General features: G+C 36.1%; 3 protein-coding genes and 1 long non-coding RNA gene across 4 annotated transcripts; 2 read left to right on the plus strand and 2 right to left on the minus strand.

Annotated features, from left to right (window-relative positions):
• The first annotated feature begins 24 nt into the window (after positions 1 to 24).
• On the plus strand, positions 25 to 2312 carry LOC149709051 (cytochrome P450 4C1-like). Its single transcript, XM_089863228.1, has 6 exons — positions 25 to 197; positions 261 to 446; positions 580 to 753; positions 811 to 877; positions 1487 to 1666; positions 1991 to 2312. The coding sequence occupies exons 1-6, from the start codon at positions 111 to 113 to the stop codon at positions 2161 to 2163; spliced, it is 867 nt and encodes a 288-aa protein (XP_089719354.1). The 5' UTR covers positions 25 to 110; the 3' UTR covers positions 2164 to 2312.
• A 1394-nt stretch (positions 2313 to 3706) lies between these two features.
• LOC149709052 (uncharacterized) lies at positions 3707 to 7083 on the minus strand. Its single transcript, XM_089864504.1, has 7 exons — positions 6852 to 7083; positions 6616 to 6707; positions 6451 to 6556; positions 6066 to 6375; positions 5703 to 5920; positions 4427 to 4698; positions 3707 to 4220 (listed from the first exon to the last, which is right to left on the minus strand). The coding sequence occupies exons 1-7, from the start codon at positions 6897 to 6899 to the stop codon at positions 3995 to 3997; spliced, it is 1272 nt and encodes a 423-aa protein (XP_089720630.1). The 5' UTR covers positions 6900 to 7083; the 3' UTR covers positions 3707 to 3994.
• Positions 7084 to 8383: 1300 nt separating this feature from the next.
• LOC149709053 (uncharacterized) lies at positions 8384 to 12688 on the minus strand. The gene is made up of 6 exons (XM_089864505.1): positions 12588 to 12688; positions 11675 to 11780; positions 11290 to 11599; positions 10927 to 11144; positions 10097 to 10368; positions 8384 to 9513 (listed from the first exon to the last, which is right to left on the minus strand). Exons 1-6 carry the CDS (start codon positions 12626 to 12628, stop codon positions 9288 to 9290), a joined length of 1173 nt encoding a protein of 390 aa, XP_089720631.1. The 5' UTR covers positions 12629 to 12688; the 3' UTR covers positions 8384 to 9287.
• Positions 9352 to 10258, plus strand: LOC149709054 (uncharacterized). Its single transcript, XR_016381280.1, has 3 exons — positions 9352 to 9500; positions 9834 to 10059; positions 10120 to 10258. It is a non-coding gene; the product is annotated as an uncharacterized LOC149709054 (long non-coding RNA).
• Positions 12689 to 15635: the final 2947 nt, after the last annotated feature.

Raw genomic sequence — 15635 nt, forward strand, 5'->3', positions numbered from 1 at the left:
TTTTCAAGCCCTGATTCTCTTAAATCAATATCAATGCGGATACCGTGATTCTACGTTTCTTTACAATTAGTGCTGAAAAAATTTGGGCCAGGAGTTTTGTGCATCGATGGATGACAATTGACAGTTTATTTGATTTAACGTCGACTGGAAAAGAGTTTCAAAAACACAAAGCCAATCTACAAAACTACGTGACAGAGGTACGAATTACTTGTTTCCAGGGATTAAATAGAGCTGTACTTATTTAATTGTACATTTTATAGGTACTAACTGCGAGGAAAAATTATTTGCAAGGCAATTTAAACGAAATTAATAATATCGAAGGGACAGATATTGAAAGAAGTCGGCCATGCCTGTTGGATTTGCTTCTCAAAGAACAACTGCTTCACAAAGACAATTCGCTCACGGATCTTCAAATAGTTCATGAAATTATCACTATGGTATTGGCTGTGAGTACTACCTAGTTTCCATATTTTTATCGATTGATTCTGCTTTATAACTCTGTTGTTAGTTCGATGTTCGGTTTTAAGTTCTCCTTGAGCCCTTTTTGTTTGTTCTAGCCCTTTTACTATTTTTCCCCAGGGTTTCCAAACGACAACTGTAGGGTTATCATGGTTCATTTTTGTTATTGGAAACTATCCCTTAATTCAACGAAAAATACAAGAAGAATTGGATTCAATATTAGGTCAAAGTTCAAACAGAGAAATTACCAACCTCGATTTGAAGGAAATGAAATACTTGGAGTGTGTTATGAAGGTGACCCCAGACTTTGAAATAACAAAACGTGTGTTCGCTATATAAGTTATATTACAGGAAGTTTCAAGATTATATCCACCAATTCCAATCGTAGCTCGAATTCTTCAAGACGACCTAGAAATAGGTACGTTGAAACCATGGATATGAATGAGTACAACAAAATTATGGATTCCACGAGGCATTTGGCTTGGGCGCTCTTTCAGCAGAGAAAAAATATGAGTTCCAGCCCCCAAAAATTGTGAGGGAGAGGAAAATTTGTATTCTCTCTCTTTGCGAAATTTCCAAACCACCTCTTATAGTTGGAGAGTTATTGTGCCTTTCCCCACGTGACCTAGCCAGCTATCGTCCGAGAATGTATCTCATATTTGGTGGCCAGCTCTTTTGGTCTAGTTGGGAGTCAATTATACCTTAGTATTTATACATCTCCAAGTTGAAACCAAGAAGGCTGAAAGAATGTACAGTTTAGTATGGATAGTAGCACTTAGAAATGGCCATCCCAACGTGTTACCCCGTCTTTTCTCTTTAATATCATAGTATGTCAGCCAACGTAAAGAAAATTATTATTATTATAAATAATTCCGCCACCCACAATGCGTTCTTTCAGAGCCGGGATCCTCGGAAAAACGCGTATTCCCAAGCGCTACTGTCCGTCAATTTCTAATTTTGGAATCCATAATATTGCTGTGACTGTATAGTAAATGATTTAGTAATTTAGTTCAACTTTTGAATAAAGGCAAACTGAACGTTCCGAAAGGAACGGAGATTTTGGTGGGAATCTCACTTATACATAAGAATCCAAAATACTATCAAAACCCCGAAGAGTTTATTCCAGAAAGATTTTTGCCGGAAAACTCTAAAGATCGGCATCCTTACGCGTTCATACCTTTTTCTTCTGGACCAAGAAGCTGCATAGGTAAAACCATAACCTTATGACTCTGGAGGAGGGAAGTTTGATATTGTAGTGGCATAGTTGGAGGCCATCCTTGGTTGTTTGAAAATCCAACCATGTTTTTCGAGGTTTGGTATCATTGAACCTCTCGGTTCTAGCTTAGTCACTTGAAAGTAGTAGTTCTTGTTGCTATTACCAAGTGGTACCTAAAACCCAACCTAAAACCGTAGTACTATGGGTAAATTTTACGGCCATTCATACTGCCATACACTACTGCAGTGTAAACTTCTGTCCCACATTTTATGAACTATCTCGAAACGATGTTTACTTCTTTTTATTATTACTTAGGTAAAACATTTGCGGAAAAAAGCATGATGACGATCATAGCCACACTACTTCACCGCTTTGAGTTTCGTTCTGTGGAGGCTCTCAGTTCTGTCTGCGTTAATTGGGAAATTTTGGGCAAACCAAATAATGACGTAAAAGTTAAAGTGTTCAAGAGAATGCATTCAGACGCGTGAATGTGGTGATGGTATATAAATTATTACTCATCGTTAATGAATGATTAAAGAAATTTTGCTATTTAAATGTACATTTATCTCTGTGTGTTTACATCGGAACCTCATTATGGGAATCAAAATTTTGTTTTGTTATTTAACATTCAAGTGTCTTAATTTCCACGTTATACGTATTCACATTGATAAAGCAAAGCTACACTGTCCATAAACGAAACGTGGCAGTCGAGTAGCAGCCGCTATGTTGATTTTCGAAAACTATATTCAAAGTTTCTTCGACATAATTCATATCTTACGTGCTTCGTTCAATTGTTAAACCATACTTAGAGAACTTGGCGATATTTACAATTATCAACTGTAAATGTTAACATAGAAACAGGTTGATATCCATTTGGTTCTCATTTTGTAATGAAAACGATTCTATGAAAACTGACATTGCTGATGGACACAACCAATGTTTTGATTTTTTAGATAAGATTTTTACATTTCCAGAAATGCAAAAATCAAAAGGACAACGTATTTCCGTTTTCAAAAGTTCAATTTTATAGAGAGCCAGGTTTCAGAATCCAATAATGTTCCCTTATATTCAACATATGAGATCATGTTTACGCCGAGGAGAAAAATAAAGATATATTTAAGTATCTTTCGCACTATCTTGATTAGAGTTAGGTTGAAACTCTTGGAAAACTTCGTTAAAGGGACTGTAAATAAGTCGGCGGACTGTTAAAGAGTTTTTTGAAAAGTCACCTCCCCTTTGCAATCATTGACGTCAGCAGCTGATGTGAAACACGTCAAAGAGTTATTATTTCGTGCATGTAAAGCGGTTCCTCAGTTGGTTGTGAGCCACCCATATCCGGGATTTCCCCAGTCCCAACTCCAGAGAGTCCGAGACCCGCGCTGCGTTTGCTAGAATAGCAAAGGCGCTGTGATTGGCCAATTGTATCTCTTGCCGGAAAAGAATGAATAAATAAATAAATAAAAAATTGGAAAATGCATTAACACAATTTTCCCGGAAAGAATGAAAGACTTTCGTTTTGCTTAACCCTGGTGGGTTGTGACGTCAATAACGACTTCTTTAAAAAAAAATCTAAAAAGAATAAATCGAGTGCTTTACAGACCCTTTATGGCTCCAGTAATGGCATTTTCTCATTTGCGTCCACATTTCAGTAATAATATTGAAACTATTACTATGCATATATATTCAACGAACGCGATCGTGTTTGACCCGAAAAGAACATTAATGATCTTTTTAAATTACTTTCTCACTCTCTTGATTAGTAATGATCTTAAGCTTTTCGAAATCATTCGTTAAAAACGAAACTCACTGTTCTTTTTCATTTTCTTCAGATTTCACATTAACAGTTGAAACTAGTTTGTGTTTCTTATTATTAAAAGCGCAGATATGGAGTTCTGCGACGAACTAGTCCATATTGAAGTTCAATGCACGACTTTAAGAACAATCTTTACAATGGATATAAAATGTTTAGAATCTGTTCAGTAGTTCCATAAATTGCCCTAGGTACATACATGCAAACAAATAAAAGACAAATTTAATGGTTTGAATACAGTAGCGAGTGTTGTTTATTTAAACAAATGTGATAAATTACAAAGAAATTGAAATTGAAGTTTATTGTGTATAAAAAAGTTGGAAAACACACGAGACTATACACATGGCAAACATTTTAAATACAAAGTATCATGAGAATAACGCATAAATGAAATAATCACACGTACAAATTTAAATTGGAAATGAATATGGTTTGAGTATCAGAGCAGAGGCCATAGTTTAAGATTGTAGACGAACAAGTTAGTAGTTCGAATTTGTTTGATATCAAGATCATTCTTGATAACAATAGAAAAACAAGGAAACTTCTACCATCTTCACGACTGCAGATATCAGGGTTCCGTACAACCAGATAAGAAAAACTGGTAACAAAAAATCCAGCGTAAGTACCTCGGTCTCGTTTAATTCTTTTCGTTCGAAGTTCATCGCTTTTCGAACGGCAAATTCGTGAGATCTTTGGTATGGAATTTCCTGAGCAGTCTCGAGATATCTCGTTGAACTAGAAATACAAAAGTCATGTTGATTAATTAGAGATCAATTTCTTTTCTTTGTGGCATGCAGTTTTTCATTTTATGACCCAATAACTTGTTGACTACTATTGCTAACCTATCACGGTTGAAGCGCTTAATTGTGATGAACATAGATTGAAATTATAATGTAAGGGGGAATACTTCGCCGTGGAAACTCAAACACAAATCAACGTACAGAAAATCAATGCGTTCCTTAAGGTAACGAGGCAGGCGCTTATTGAAGAGGTAATTGGTGGTTCCGAATTCATACTCTTCCGTTCCAGTGTAAACAACTTTATCCTCAATTTTTGCCAAATTTTCCAGAAACGCCGCCTCGATTCCCCCTGATTGAAACAAGGCCACTTTGCCAGAATAAAAGCCCTCCTTAATGAAATGAATGTGGTCGAAATACATTCCGTTCATGTCCATTCGTTGTTGCAGTTTCAGGAAAATGGGAGAATCGTTTTCCTGCGATGAAATATAGTTTTTTTCAGACGCTGAGTTAATTTGACTTGTTTAAAGGCCGACTTCCACCGAAAAGGGTTCTTACGAACTGAAGACCGTGCATCGATTCTTAACAATAGAGCGACCGTGCCAATTTTCGAGTCCCCACTGGGGCAAAATTTGGAGGGGTTCTTACGAACTGAAAACCTTGCTATGCGGGTTCTTACGAACTGAAGATGGAATTGGTAGAAAGTCTCTTAAATATTTTATTCCCGATTTTTACGACCCTCTGAAGGAAAATATCTATTGTTTATCTTCAGTTCGTAAGAACCCCCGTATCAAGGTTTTCAGTTCGTAAGAACCCCTCAAAATTTTGTCCAGCGGGGATTCGAAAATCGGCACGGTCGCTCCATTGTTACTCTCGATGCACGGTTTTCAGTTCGTAAGAACCCTTTTCGATGGAAGTCGGCCTTTAAAAATATAAATCATAGCAATGAGTTATATATCAAAGCTTAGGTTTGATTCAATTGTGATATAACTTTTTTAGTCAATTTTAAATTTGATTATGTTTTGAGCAGGGTGGATTTAAGAAAGATCTAAGATCCCATTATGATCAGAAATCATGACGATAGCGGAAGTTGATGACATCCTCGAAAGTACAAGTTTTTTTATAATACTCAGTGAAACACTTCTGTAGTGGGAGGATATAGCTCTCGAGTAAGGCAGGATTTGCGTTCATAGTCCCCAGGGCCTGAACTGTGTCTAAACTCTTTTGGTTTAAAAATGAACAGTGGTTTCGACCGTTTCGTAACCACTGCTTTTTGAGAACTGTAAACTCATCAGAATGTCAAGAACGCTCAAATGAAACCGCTTTTCTTTGATCATTTCTGATTCATTAACCGTGCTCCAAGTTTCAATAACCCCTACTATTGGAGGCCCCAACGCAAAAGGTTCCGCTAGCGGAATTGGTATACGCTTTCACTCTTACACAATTTCTATTGATAGACATATAGGAAAATTTTGCCTACCAAACACTTTCCAAAGAAACTTGACTCCGTGCAAATAGCGGGTTCTATCTTAGGAATCTTAAGAATATCTTCAATCGAGTCAATGTAATCCGATTTCGAAATCATCATTTCTCCTTTTAGGTTGCCGGAAAATGATTTCGTTAAAACGGTAACTGACAATAGCCAAGCACCGTAAATAAATCGAGCAGGCATCCTTGGTCCAAAATCATCTTGCTGAGCTGAAAGAATATCGTTATTATCAAGATGGATTTAATTTGGTCTACCGCTACTCAAATTGCTTAACAGTTCATCTAACGTTGATCTATTCAATTACAGTAGTACAATAGTTTACCACTCAGCAATAACGAAGGTAGCTTTTCTTACCATTCTCTAATATGCCGGATATCAAAATAAAGACAAAGTTGAATGCGGAATCGTTATTTCTGGTTCCACCGCGTTGTCGCTGAAAACGGTTGAGTATTGAAGCCAAAGTTGAAATGATAAGCATCATGGCGACAGTAGCCAGCCAAACCTCCATACTCAATCCCAATATATTGTAGCGACTCAACCCGAAATCCTCGCGGGAAACACAAGTATAAATTCTAACAGAAGTGAATCTAACAATAGGAGATGCGTGCATTGTTTTCAGGAAAGAATCCTTCATTCCCATTGGGTACAATAATCCATCTATAACCTAAGGTGAAACGAAGGTTATTATTAAGTTACCAGTCAGGCAGGCAGGTTGTATATTTATTTTCGGATTTTTTACCCCGAGAATTGTAGCTTCAACTGAATTCCAGTTTACATTATCAGTGGCTTGATAACCATTTTCTTCTAGTAGTTTAGTTATACGTGTCGGAGACACAAAGACCAAACTAAAAACACAATTTGTACACAAGGATGCAGAATGCATTTTATCGATATTCAAACACACCTTGAGTTCAATAGGTTACAGTACACGAATTTTCCAAACAAATACGTTGATCCATGTTCAGTGATATGGCACAAGTCCAAATCCCCATAATGCTGTGATTTGAAAAGTACAACTTAAAAATTGCCGTTAACTTTAATTAAAAGGTCTAGTAATATTTATTATTCAAAACGTTTCAATGCAAAAATTTAATAATATATTAATGACTTTACGTCAGCTTACGTGGACCACTAACTTACCCTGGGGATGTTATATTTGAAATCGTATGTATTACTAATATTTGACATTCTTCTTTCTTTGATTCGAAGTGATCCTGCCACTTAACAAACCTATGTTATCTACATTGAAATTTAAACTCGGCTTTCTTGGAAGAGCACGTTATGAATGATGTGAAAACGATAGATATTTAAAAATCTTCGCGCAATTATTATTTTTATAATTTCCGATATTATCGATTGATTGTATTAAAATGCTTGGACGCCGAGCGATTGCAATTCGTTCTATGCTTAACGCCAGCAGAGCTTTTCTGTAAATATCCTCAAACACCGTATCCTTTTTCTCCTATGAATTCTTAATTATAATTCAAAAATCCAATTTCTTCGAAAGGTTACGCTTTCAGAAAGCGAAAGTAACCATCTTTCTACGCATATTTTAGTTTATAATGAAGGAAAACTTCAGGTAACATAACATTATTCCTTAAAATAACGGCATTTTTCTAAATATAAAAGCAAAAAAATTTAAAGAAAATAAATTGTCTTATTAGTAAAATAATTAGCTTTTACTTAATCTTAAAATCGAGGAGTGCTGTGCCGCCAAAGTCCGCCATTGGTTTATTGGCGTCTGCTGCCTTACCCGTACTTCTCTCAGCCTCTGAGAATTCAACCAATCTCGTAGGGGTAAGAAATTCTGTTTTGCAGACGCCACTAAAACAATGGTGGCACAATAGTCCTTCTTTTTAAGACTAATTAAATGCTAACTATTCCGCAATAGGAGATCACTTTCTTTACATATTTTTCCTTTTATATTTGGAAAAAGGCAGATTTTTTAAGGTATAAGGTTATGTTACCTGAAGTTTTCCTTTAACAAATGCTTTTAGGCTGTGATTAAAAGTAGTGACACGAAACTATACAGAGTGGAACAGATCAGATCAATACTTTATTTGAGAAAGGTGTTGCTGTACTACATTAGACTTGAAAATAATCAGTGTGATAAATGGCACACCTATGACATTTGAGTTAAAACATTGGAATAAGAACGTATCTGATTTCACTAGTAGTACAACGACATTTTACTCACACTAATTTGTCATCTGATCTTTACTACCCTGTATTTATGCATTTCAGTTAAACTTGGACACTTGGGCCGTTTTCCATTGGCTGCTAGTAATCTACCACATGGGAGCCCTATTAATACCACCATGGAGCAATATTAAAGGAGACACAGATACATTTAATGCAATTTTAAAGGAAGTTACGTTCCCAATCCAAGAAAATTTCTAAATGGAAAATGTCATTGGAATTCAGTTGAGTATGACTTATATGTACATTTTGTTTCTGATAAGTATGTCATAAATTAAAATCAGTCAGATAGAGTAAAAAGTGTCAAAGAAAAAGGTGTCTAAAACATTTAGTCAGGGAGGGACGGGTCCCAAAGCATTCGCCCCTAAAACAAGGAAATAGACACACGAGGAATAAGACATATCAGCCTGCCCATCTTGTTTAGACAATTTCAATAGTTACCAATCTATGAACGTAGATGAGCCTTTGTCTAGTAGAAGTTAAACGTACTTTTAATGGTAGAAGTGAGCCAAGTAATGTAGAAGTAGTCCAAAGTTTCTTCGGTATAGATCATACCTTAATGGCCTCTAGATCTTGCAATATTTAATTATTTACAATCAACAATAAATTTTAACATAGAGATAGTTCATTTCAATTAGGTTCTCTTCTGTGAGAACGAACCTCACTGAGTGGCCCAGCCAATGTTTTGATTTTGTCGAAAAGCCTTTATCATTTGGGAAAAGGGGAAAAATCTAGAATTTAGGACAAGTTATTCTCATTTTGTAAAGTTCAATTTAGTGATAGCCCGGATTCACAATCAATAAAATGTTCCATTAGCTTGCATGTATGTTCAACAAATGCGATCGTGTTTGCCTCGAGGAGAAACAAAAATGGTATATTTAAGTATCTTTCTCACTATCTTGATTAGAATTACGTTAAAACTCTCGGAAAACTTCGTTAAGGCTCCAGTAATGTCATTTTCTCATTTGCGTTCACATTTTAATAGTATTACTGAAACCATTACTATGCATATACATATATTCAGCTTATGAAATCGTGTTTGACCCGAAAAGAACATTAATGATATTTTTAAATTACATTCTCAATATCTTGATTAGTAAAGCACAATCACTACAATCAATACATTTGATGAAAATTAACTTAAAATTTTAAGAATGTTGATGAAGAAATTTCCCCTTCATACAAACAAATAAACACAAAGTTAATCACCCTTTAATAATCTTATGATTGATTTGAATACAGTTGTAAGTCTTGTTTATCCATACAATTGTGATAAAATTACAAAGAAACGAACAGAGTTTTTGTTTCAAAGCGATTGGTCATGGTTTAAGATTGCTAAATTACAAGTTGATAGTTCGAATTTGTTTGATATCAATATCATTCTTGATAACAATAGAAAAACAAAGCAACTTCTACCATCTTCACGACTGATGACATCAGGATCCCGTACAACCAGATAAGAAAAACTGGTAACAAAAAATCCAGTGTAAGTACGTCGGTCTCATTTAATTCTTTTCGTTCGAAGTTCATCGCTTTTCGAACGGCAAATTCGTGCGATCTTTGGTATGGAAATTCTTGAGCAGTCTCGAGGTATCTCGTTGAACTAGAAATACAATAGTCATGTTGTGGCATACAACTTCATCTGAGATAAATTTCTTGTCAATTGTGAGAGTAATGGCTATAAGTGACGTGTTAATGAACATAAATTAAAATGAAGAGACATACTAAACAGCCCATTACGCATAAGTAAACATGAAATGAGCCGTTTCACTTCAATTCGTCATAACCCGTCCCATAGCCGAACCAGAAAATGTTAAAATGTTCATGCCATGCTCAGCATTCCTATTGTTTTTCGGAAAGACCTATTTCTACTACTTTCCCTGCTTAACTTTTACTGCTTTTACCCCTTAAAATCCTTTGCAGAAGAAAATAGAAGCTACACAGGAAAGCTTCACCTTAGCTTGACAGGTAAGGATGAAACTTCAAGAGGTATGGCGTGTGCATGCAAAAAGGAATATGACCCCACAGCTCAAAGCATCATCGCGCGATCCTAAAGATTCCCTGTGCGGGATCCAGTTTTTCATTTAATTGCTAATTTAAAACGCCAAGTGTCGAAGCGCTTCATTGTGATGAAAATAGAATGGAAATTGTAATGTAAAGGGAAACTTAAAGATAAATCAACGTACAGATAATCAACGCGTTCCTTAAGGTAACGAGGCAGCCGTTTATTGAAGAAGAAATTTGTGGTTCCGAAGGCGTACTCTTCCGTTCCAGTGTAAACAACTTTATCCTCAATTTTTCTCAAATCTTTCAAGAACGACGAGTCGATTCCCCCTGTTTGAAACAATGCCACTTTGCCAGAAAAAAAGTCGTCTTTAACGAAATCAATGTGGTCGAAATACATTCCGTTCATGTCCATTCGTTCTTGCAATTTCAGGAATAGGGGAGAATCGTTTTCCTGCGATGAAATGAAGTTTGAGTTGCATTCATTAAGATATTTGTTTCAGGCTCTGGGTTTATTTCATTTGTTAAAAATAAAAATAATAATTCTGAAGCTAAGGTTTTAAATACGCTTTTACTCTTAAATTCCCCGAAGAAACATTCTTTATTTCTGTCAGAAGTGAGATGAGACTAGAAGTGAAGGGCTCTAGCATTGATAGTAGATCCTGGCACTAGTGAACAAATTTGAGGATTTTATGCCGCTTCCGGCTTCCCACGCGCCTACACTACTGAGAAAAAATTGGTCGAGTTCCAAAAACAATTCCTATCCCCTTCCCCTCAACCTAAAGCGGCCGAACACGGACGCGGCTCCTTGAATCTAGTTCGGCCGTCTACCACCGCGAGCGTCTCACGTTTTGGAGGGAAAATTCAGAAACCGCTACTAGAGGGCCAACCGTTCTTGTGTTATCAAGAATATTCACTTTCGCCAAGTGAAGAATTTGGTTAGCTCAGTACTTCTGGTCTCATCTCACTTCTGTTTCTGTTGATAGATGCAGTATAGGAAACGTTCGGTTACCATTGAAGTTTTAAAGAAACTTGACTCCGTGCAAATAGCGGGATGCATATTTGGAATCTTTAGAATATCTTCAATCGAGTCAATATAATCCGATTTCGAAGTCATCATTTCTCCTTTCAGATTGCCGGAAAATGATTTCGTTAAAACGGTAGCTGACAAAAGCCAAGCACCGTATATAAATCGAGCAGGCATCCGTGGCCCAAAATCATCTTGCTGAGCTGAAAGAATTTCGTTATTATCAAGATGGATTTAATTTGGTCTACCGCTACTCAAATTGAGTAACAGTCCATCTAGTGTTAATTTATTCAATTACAGTATTACGGTAGTTTACCACTCAGAAATAACGAAGGTAGCCTTTCTTACCATTCTCTAATATGCCGGAGAGCAAAACAAAGACAAAGTTGAATGCGGAATCATTATTTCTAGTTCCACCGCGTTGTCGTTGAAAACGGTTGAGTATTAAAGCCGAAGCCGAAATGAATAACATCATGGCGACAGTAGCCAGCCAAACCTCCATGCTTAATCCCAATATATTGTAGCGACTCAAACCGGAATCCTCGCGGGAAACGCAAGTATAAATTCTAACAGTGGTGAATCTAACACTAGGAGATACGTGCATTGCATTCAGATCATGATCCGTTATACCCATTGGATATAACATTCCATCTATAATCTGAAGTGAAACCAAGGTTCTTAAAATTAAGTTTCCAATCAGAAAGGCAGGTTGTATTTTTTTCGGATTTTTTACCCCATGAACTGTAGCTTGAACTGAATTCCAGTTAAAATTTTCCGTGGCGTGAGACCCTTTTTTCTCCAGTAGCTCAGTTATATGTGTTGGAGATACAAAGCCCAAACTAAAAACGTAAATTGTAAGCAATGGCGCAGAATGCATTTTATCAAAAGTAATATAAGAACCTCCCTACGGGAGGAAAGTGTACAAAGGCGAACTTTTGCCGATACATCCTCGTACTGCGAATGTCCCCGCGCACTTATACGGTCGTAAACAAAGTTACAAAAATAGGGCCTCGGCGCGTAGAGCGTAGGAATACATTCTCTGATCTCGCGATTGCGTCGGCTGCTTAAGTTAGTCAATCTACCAGACTCATTGTAATTTTAAGCATTTCCAAAGAAGTAATTCATGCTGCATTTTTAGATTTTGATGATAATCAATCATTAATAATCAGGGAGTGACTAGATTACAGGATTTTCATAGGTCTTTGCATAAAATTTGAATTAAACCCTTACCTTGCCAAGGTATATGCCTAACACTGTACATAGATAGATTTTAAAATGGTGTTATTATCTATCTCGAAATTGTATTCTTGTATTCATCATTTTCACCCTCTTGGCTTCACAAAAAAACTAGATTTTCTTTTCGAAATAACCGTTTGTGAATATTTATTAGTAAAAATAGGAATCCTCTATTTCTTACGACAGACGGCTTAGCAGACTACACAGCTCTTTTTGCTCTTTCCCTTTCCAACGACCATATCAAAGGACTAAGATCTACCGTACCTTGTCCATGCGCAATAGTGTCTGAATATTTGGCGGTTCGAGGATGTCTCGCGTGTTTTAACGTTACGACTATGGAGTCTTGTATACTTCCCTCCCGTAGGGAGGTTTCTTATATTACTTCTGATTTTATGGATATTCGAACACACCTTGAGTTCAGTAGGTTACAGTACACGAAATTTCCAAACATATATGTTGGTCCACTGATACTACAATTACATATATCTAAATCCTCATGATGCTATGATTTGAAATTAAAAAAGCTTTGAAATCAAAAACAATTTTCAAAATTGCGATGATCCTTGTCTTAAACGTCTAGTAATTTTTACTGTTAAAACTGATTCAATGAAAATATTTAATAATAAATTTATTCGCTACTACTAGTCCTTTAACGCCTTTACGTCAGCTTACGTGGACCATTAACTTACACTTGGGATATTATATTTGAAATCGTATGTATCGCTAGTATTTGACATTCTTCTTTCGTTGACTTGAAACGACCCTGCCACTAAAAAACTCTATATTTATATTTGTTTCACTTAAATTAAACTCAGAAGAGAAAGTACCAATATTATTGAAATCCTTTTAAACACGTAAAAATAGGAAAATGGCAATTAAAAAAATAATTAGTCTTTAATTACTCATATTATTATTTTCAACATACCAAATAACCCATTCAGGTTAGCGAAATTTTTCAAATATTTAAAAGAGACTGTGATATCACAAGTGTGAGCGATGAGGGAACGATACATTTTTATAATATCAGATTACATTGATTGCTTGTATTAAAATGCCTTGACGCCGAGCGATCCACCTTGGTTGTATGCACAACGCGACCAAAATGATACTGTAAATGTCTTAAAAAAACTGTATCCTTTTCTCCTATGAATTCTTAATTAAATTCAAAATCCAATTTCTTCGAAAGGTTACGCTTTTAGAAAGCGAAACAAACGTCTTTCTATCATTTGTACGAGTATTTTAGTTTATATTAAGAAATGCTTTTAGGCCGTGATTAAAAGTAGCGACACGAAACTAATACAGAGTGGAATAGATCAACCCAACACATAATTTTAGAAAGCTGTTGCTGTTCTGCATTGCACGGGAAATTACTCGATGTAATAAAGAGTTAAAACATAACAATAAGAACGAAGTGATTTCACGAGTAGTGCAACGACATTGTACTCAAACTAATTGTTCGTCTGATCTGTATCACCCTGCATTTTTTTTTCATTTCTACCTGGAAACAACTAATGCCGTTTTCCATTGGCTGCTAGTAATCTACCAACACAAATCAATATTAAAAAGGATATAGATACATTAATACGATTTTGAAGTAAGTTTTGTTTTCACTCCATGAAAATTACTCCATGGAAAATGAAATTGAAAAACCACGTAAAAGTACAACTTAACCAAGAGTAAACAAAGGCAAAAAGATAAGAACTTTTGCGAGGTAGGAGTACGGGATAAGCAAATTTCCATGATAAACAGCCATTTTTACCTCTCCGAGTGACGTATGTCACGGAGAGGTATTACACCGGCCGTGTCTGTCTGTCTGTGTGTCTGTCTGTCAGACCCCACGTGACCGCGTTCGCAGTTTACAAATAGGAGCAAACAAATACCCGATTTCCGGAACGCGTTCGCGGTTCACGTAAATTTGGCCATTCATCTACCAACACCAGTCTTTACTAACTGGCTTCTAAGGACCACAATCTGCTAGTCTTTGTCCATCCCACATGGACACTAGCCTGTAGTAGCTGGCTCGTAAGCACATCCACATTGACACCAGCTTCTAAGCACCACCTTCTTCTGTTCTTCGTCAATCCCACATTGACACCAGCTTCTAAGCACCACCATCTTCTGTTCTTTGTCAATCCCACATTGACACCAGCTTCTATGCACCACCATCATCAGGTCTTTGTCCATTCCGGCTTCTTCTCCATCGTTATCGTTTGGTTTTAAGATATACGCGGCGATCGGCTAGGGTTACGAGAAACGTCTGGCCTCCCAATGGCAGGGCTTCCACCATCGGTTCACGCGAATGCGTTTTTATCTATTATTATAATGGAAACGAATCGTATATATACCCCAAAATTTGAAGAAAGCGGGCAAGAGGGGTACCCTTCACTTTAAACGTCAATATTAGCAAAGTTTCGAAAGATAATAGGAACAACTTTATTTTAAACGATTTAACTATTTTTAAAGTTATTTACTGGCGATTAAAATAATTAATATCATTTATATATAATTAATTATTTAAGATAAACTTATTTCTATGTAATGACACAAGTGAGAGTTTATATAGAACGAGTAATGAAGATTGCATCCGAATCGAAACACTACACGCACATCAAAGTTAATATAAAGCGAGTAGGATGATAAGATCTCTTACAAAACGATAACATTTCCTTTTTGCAGAATATTAAATGGAAATATTTTAAATATTTTTCGGCATTACGATTCTTTAAGTAGTTGTGTAGCTATAAAGCTCTGTTTCATCTTAATATTCCAAGAACATCTTTTGATATTAACATTTCAAATTTGGTGTTTACTTTTTAATTCAGCTTTACTATATTTATATATATAGTCATGAGTGAATCATATACTAGCTCCCTATAAGTTACTCAGTCGCACTGGCCTAATGTATACAGCATTTTCTTCCGAATAGTCGAGAGGAGGGGAGGCGGGTGAGAGTGATAATAGACGGCGCCCTCTCTTATGGCTTTGAAATTAATATATATATGAAGTGACGATAGTTCCAAATGGTATTAACGGCTTTGGAGGTTTTGGTTTCTTTTCCTTATTTAAAAATAATTTAGGTTTCACAACAGTCTTCGATTAAAAATGGGTTGGGTCTTTCTTTAAGTTCTATTAGTTCTTTAGACGCATTATTAAAAAGTTCAATAAGGTTTTCGACATGACTACTAAGTTGTTGTTTAGCTCCTATTCTTTGATAAAGTTTGGTTCTCTCACCATAAATAGCCTCTGAACGTTGCCTACGGAATAAAAATTCATATTCCCTTGGCAACGCTCTGAATTTAAATGAGTAGCTTAATTTCAAAGATAAAATACGACTGAACCGTCCGCAAACAATCACAACATTTCTAAAACGTCGTCTGCTTATACTAACTACCTTTCAGTTCGAAGTTTCATTGGTTTATACCCTTTTCCGTTTTTTACCGGAAATACGTAAGCGCCGA

This window comes from Phalangium opilio, unplaced genomic scaffold, assembly GCF_054372755.1.
Source record: "Phalangium opilio isolate 3A_F unplaced genomic scaffold, DU_Popi_V2 ptg000013l_1, whole genome shotgun sequence".
Taxonomy (NCBI): Eukaryota; Metazoa; Arthropoda; class Arachnida; order Opiliones; family Phalangiidae; genus Phalangium; species Phalangium opilio.

Bases quoted from the DNA above. Each gene is read 5' to 3' on its own strand.
- LOC149709051 (XM_089863228.1), top strand. From the start codon at position 111: ATGACAATTGACAGTTTATTTGATTTAACGTCGACTGGAAAAGAGTTT. The intron at 447-579 runs GTGAGTACTACC...ATTTTTCCCCAG, and splicing joins TTATCACTATGGTATTGGCT to GGTTTCCAAACGACAACTGT. The intron at 878-1,486 runs GTACGTTGAAAC...TTTTGAATAAAG, and splicing joins TCAAGACGACCTAGAAATAG to GCAAACTGAACGTTCCGAAA.
- LOC149709052 (XM_089864504.1), bottom strand. From the start codon at position 6,899: ATGTCAAATATTAGTAATACATACGATTTCAAATATAACATCCCCAGG. The intron at 6,557-6,615 runs GTGTGTTTGAAT...TTGTGTTTTTAG, and splicing joins TGTAACCTATTGAACTCAAG to TTTGGTCTTTGTGTCTCCGA. The intron at 4,699-5,702 runs GTAGGCAAAATT...ATTTCATCGCAG, and splicing joins GTTTCTTTGGAAAGTGTTTG to GAAAACGATTCTCCCATTTT.
- LOC149709053 (XM_089864505.1), bottom strand. From the start codon at position 12,628: ATGTTTGGAAATTTCGTGTACTGTAACCTACTGAACTCAAG. The intron at 11,600-11,674 runs GTAAAAAATCCG...GTTTCACTTCAG, and splicing joins TTCAAGCTACAGTTCATGGG to ATTATAGATGGAATGTTATA. The intron at 9,514-10,096 runs GTACGTTGATTT...TTGTATTTCTAG, and splicing joins AAGGAACGCGTTGATTATCT to TTCAACGAGATACCTCGAGA.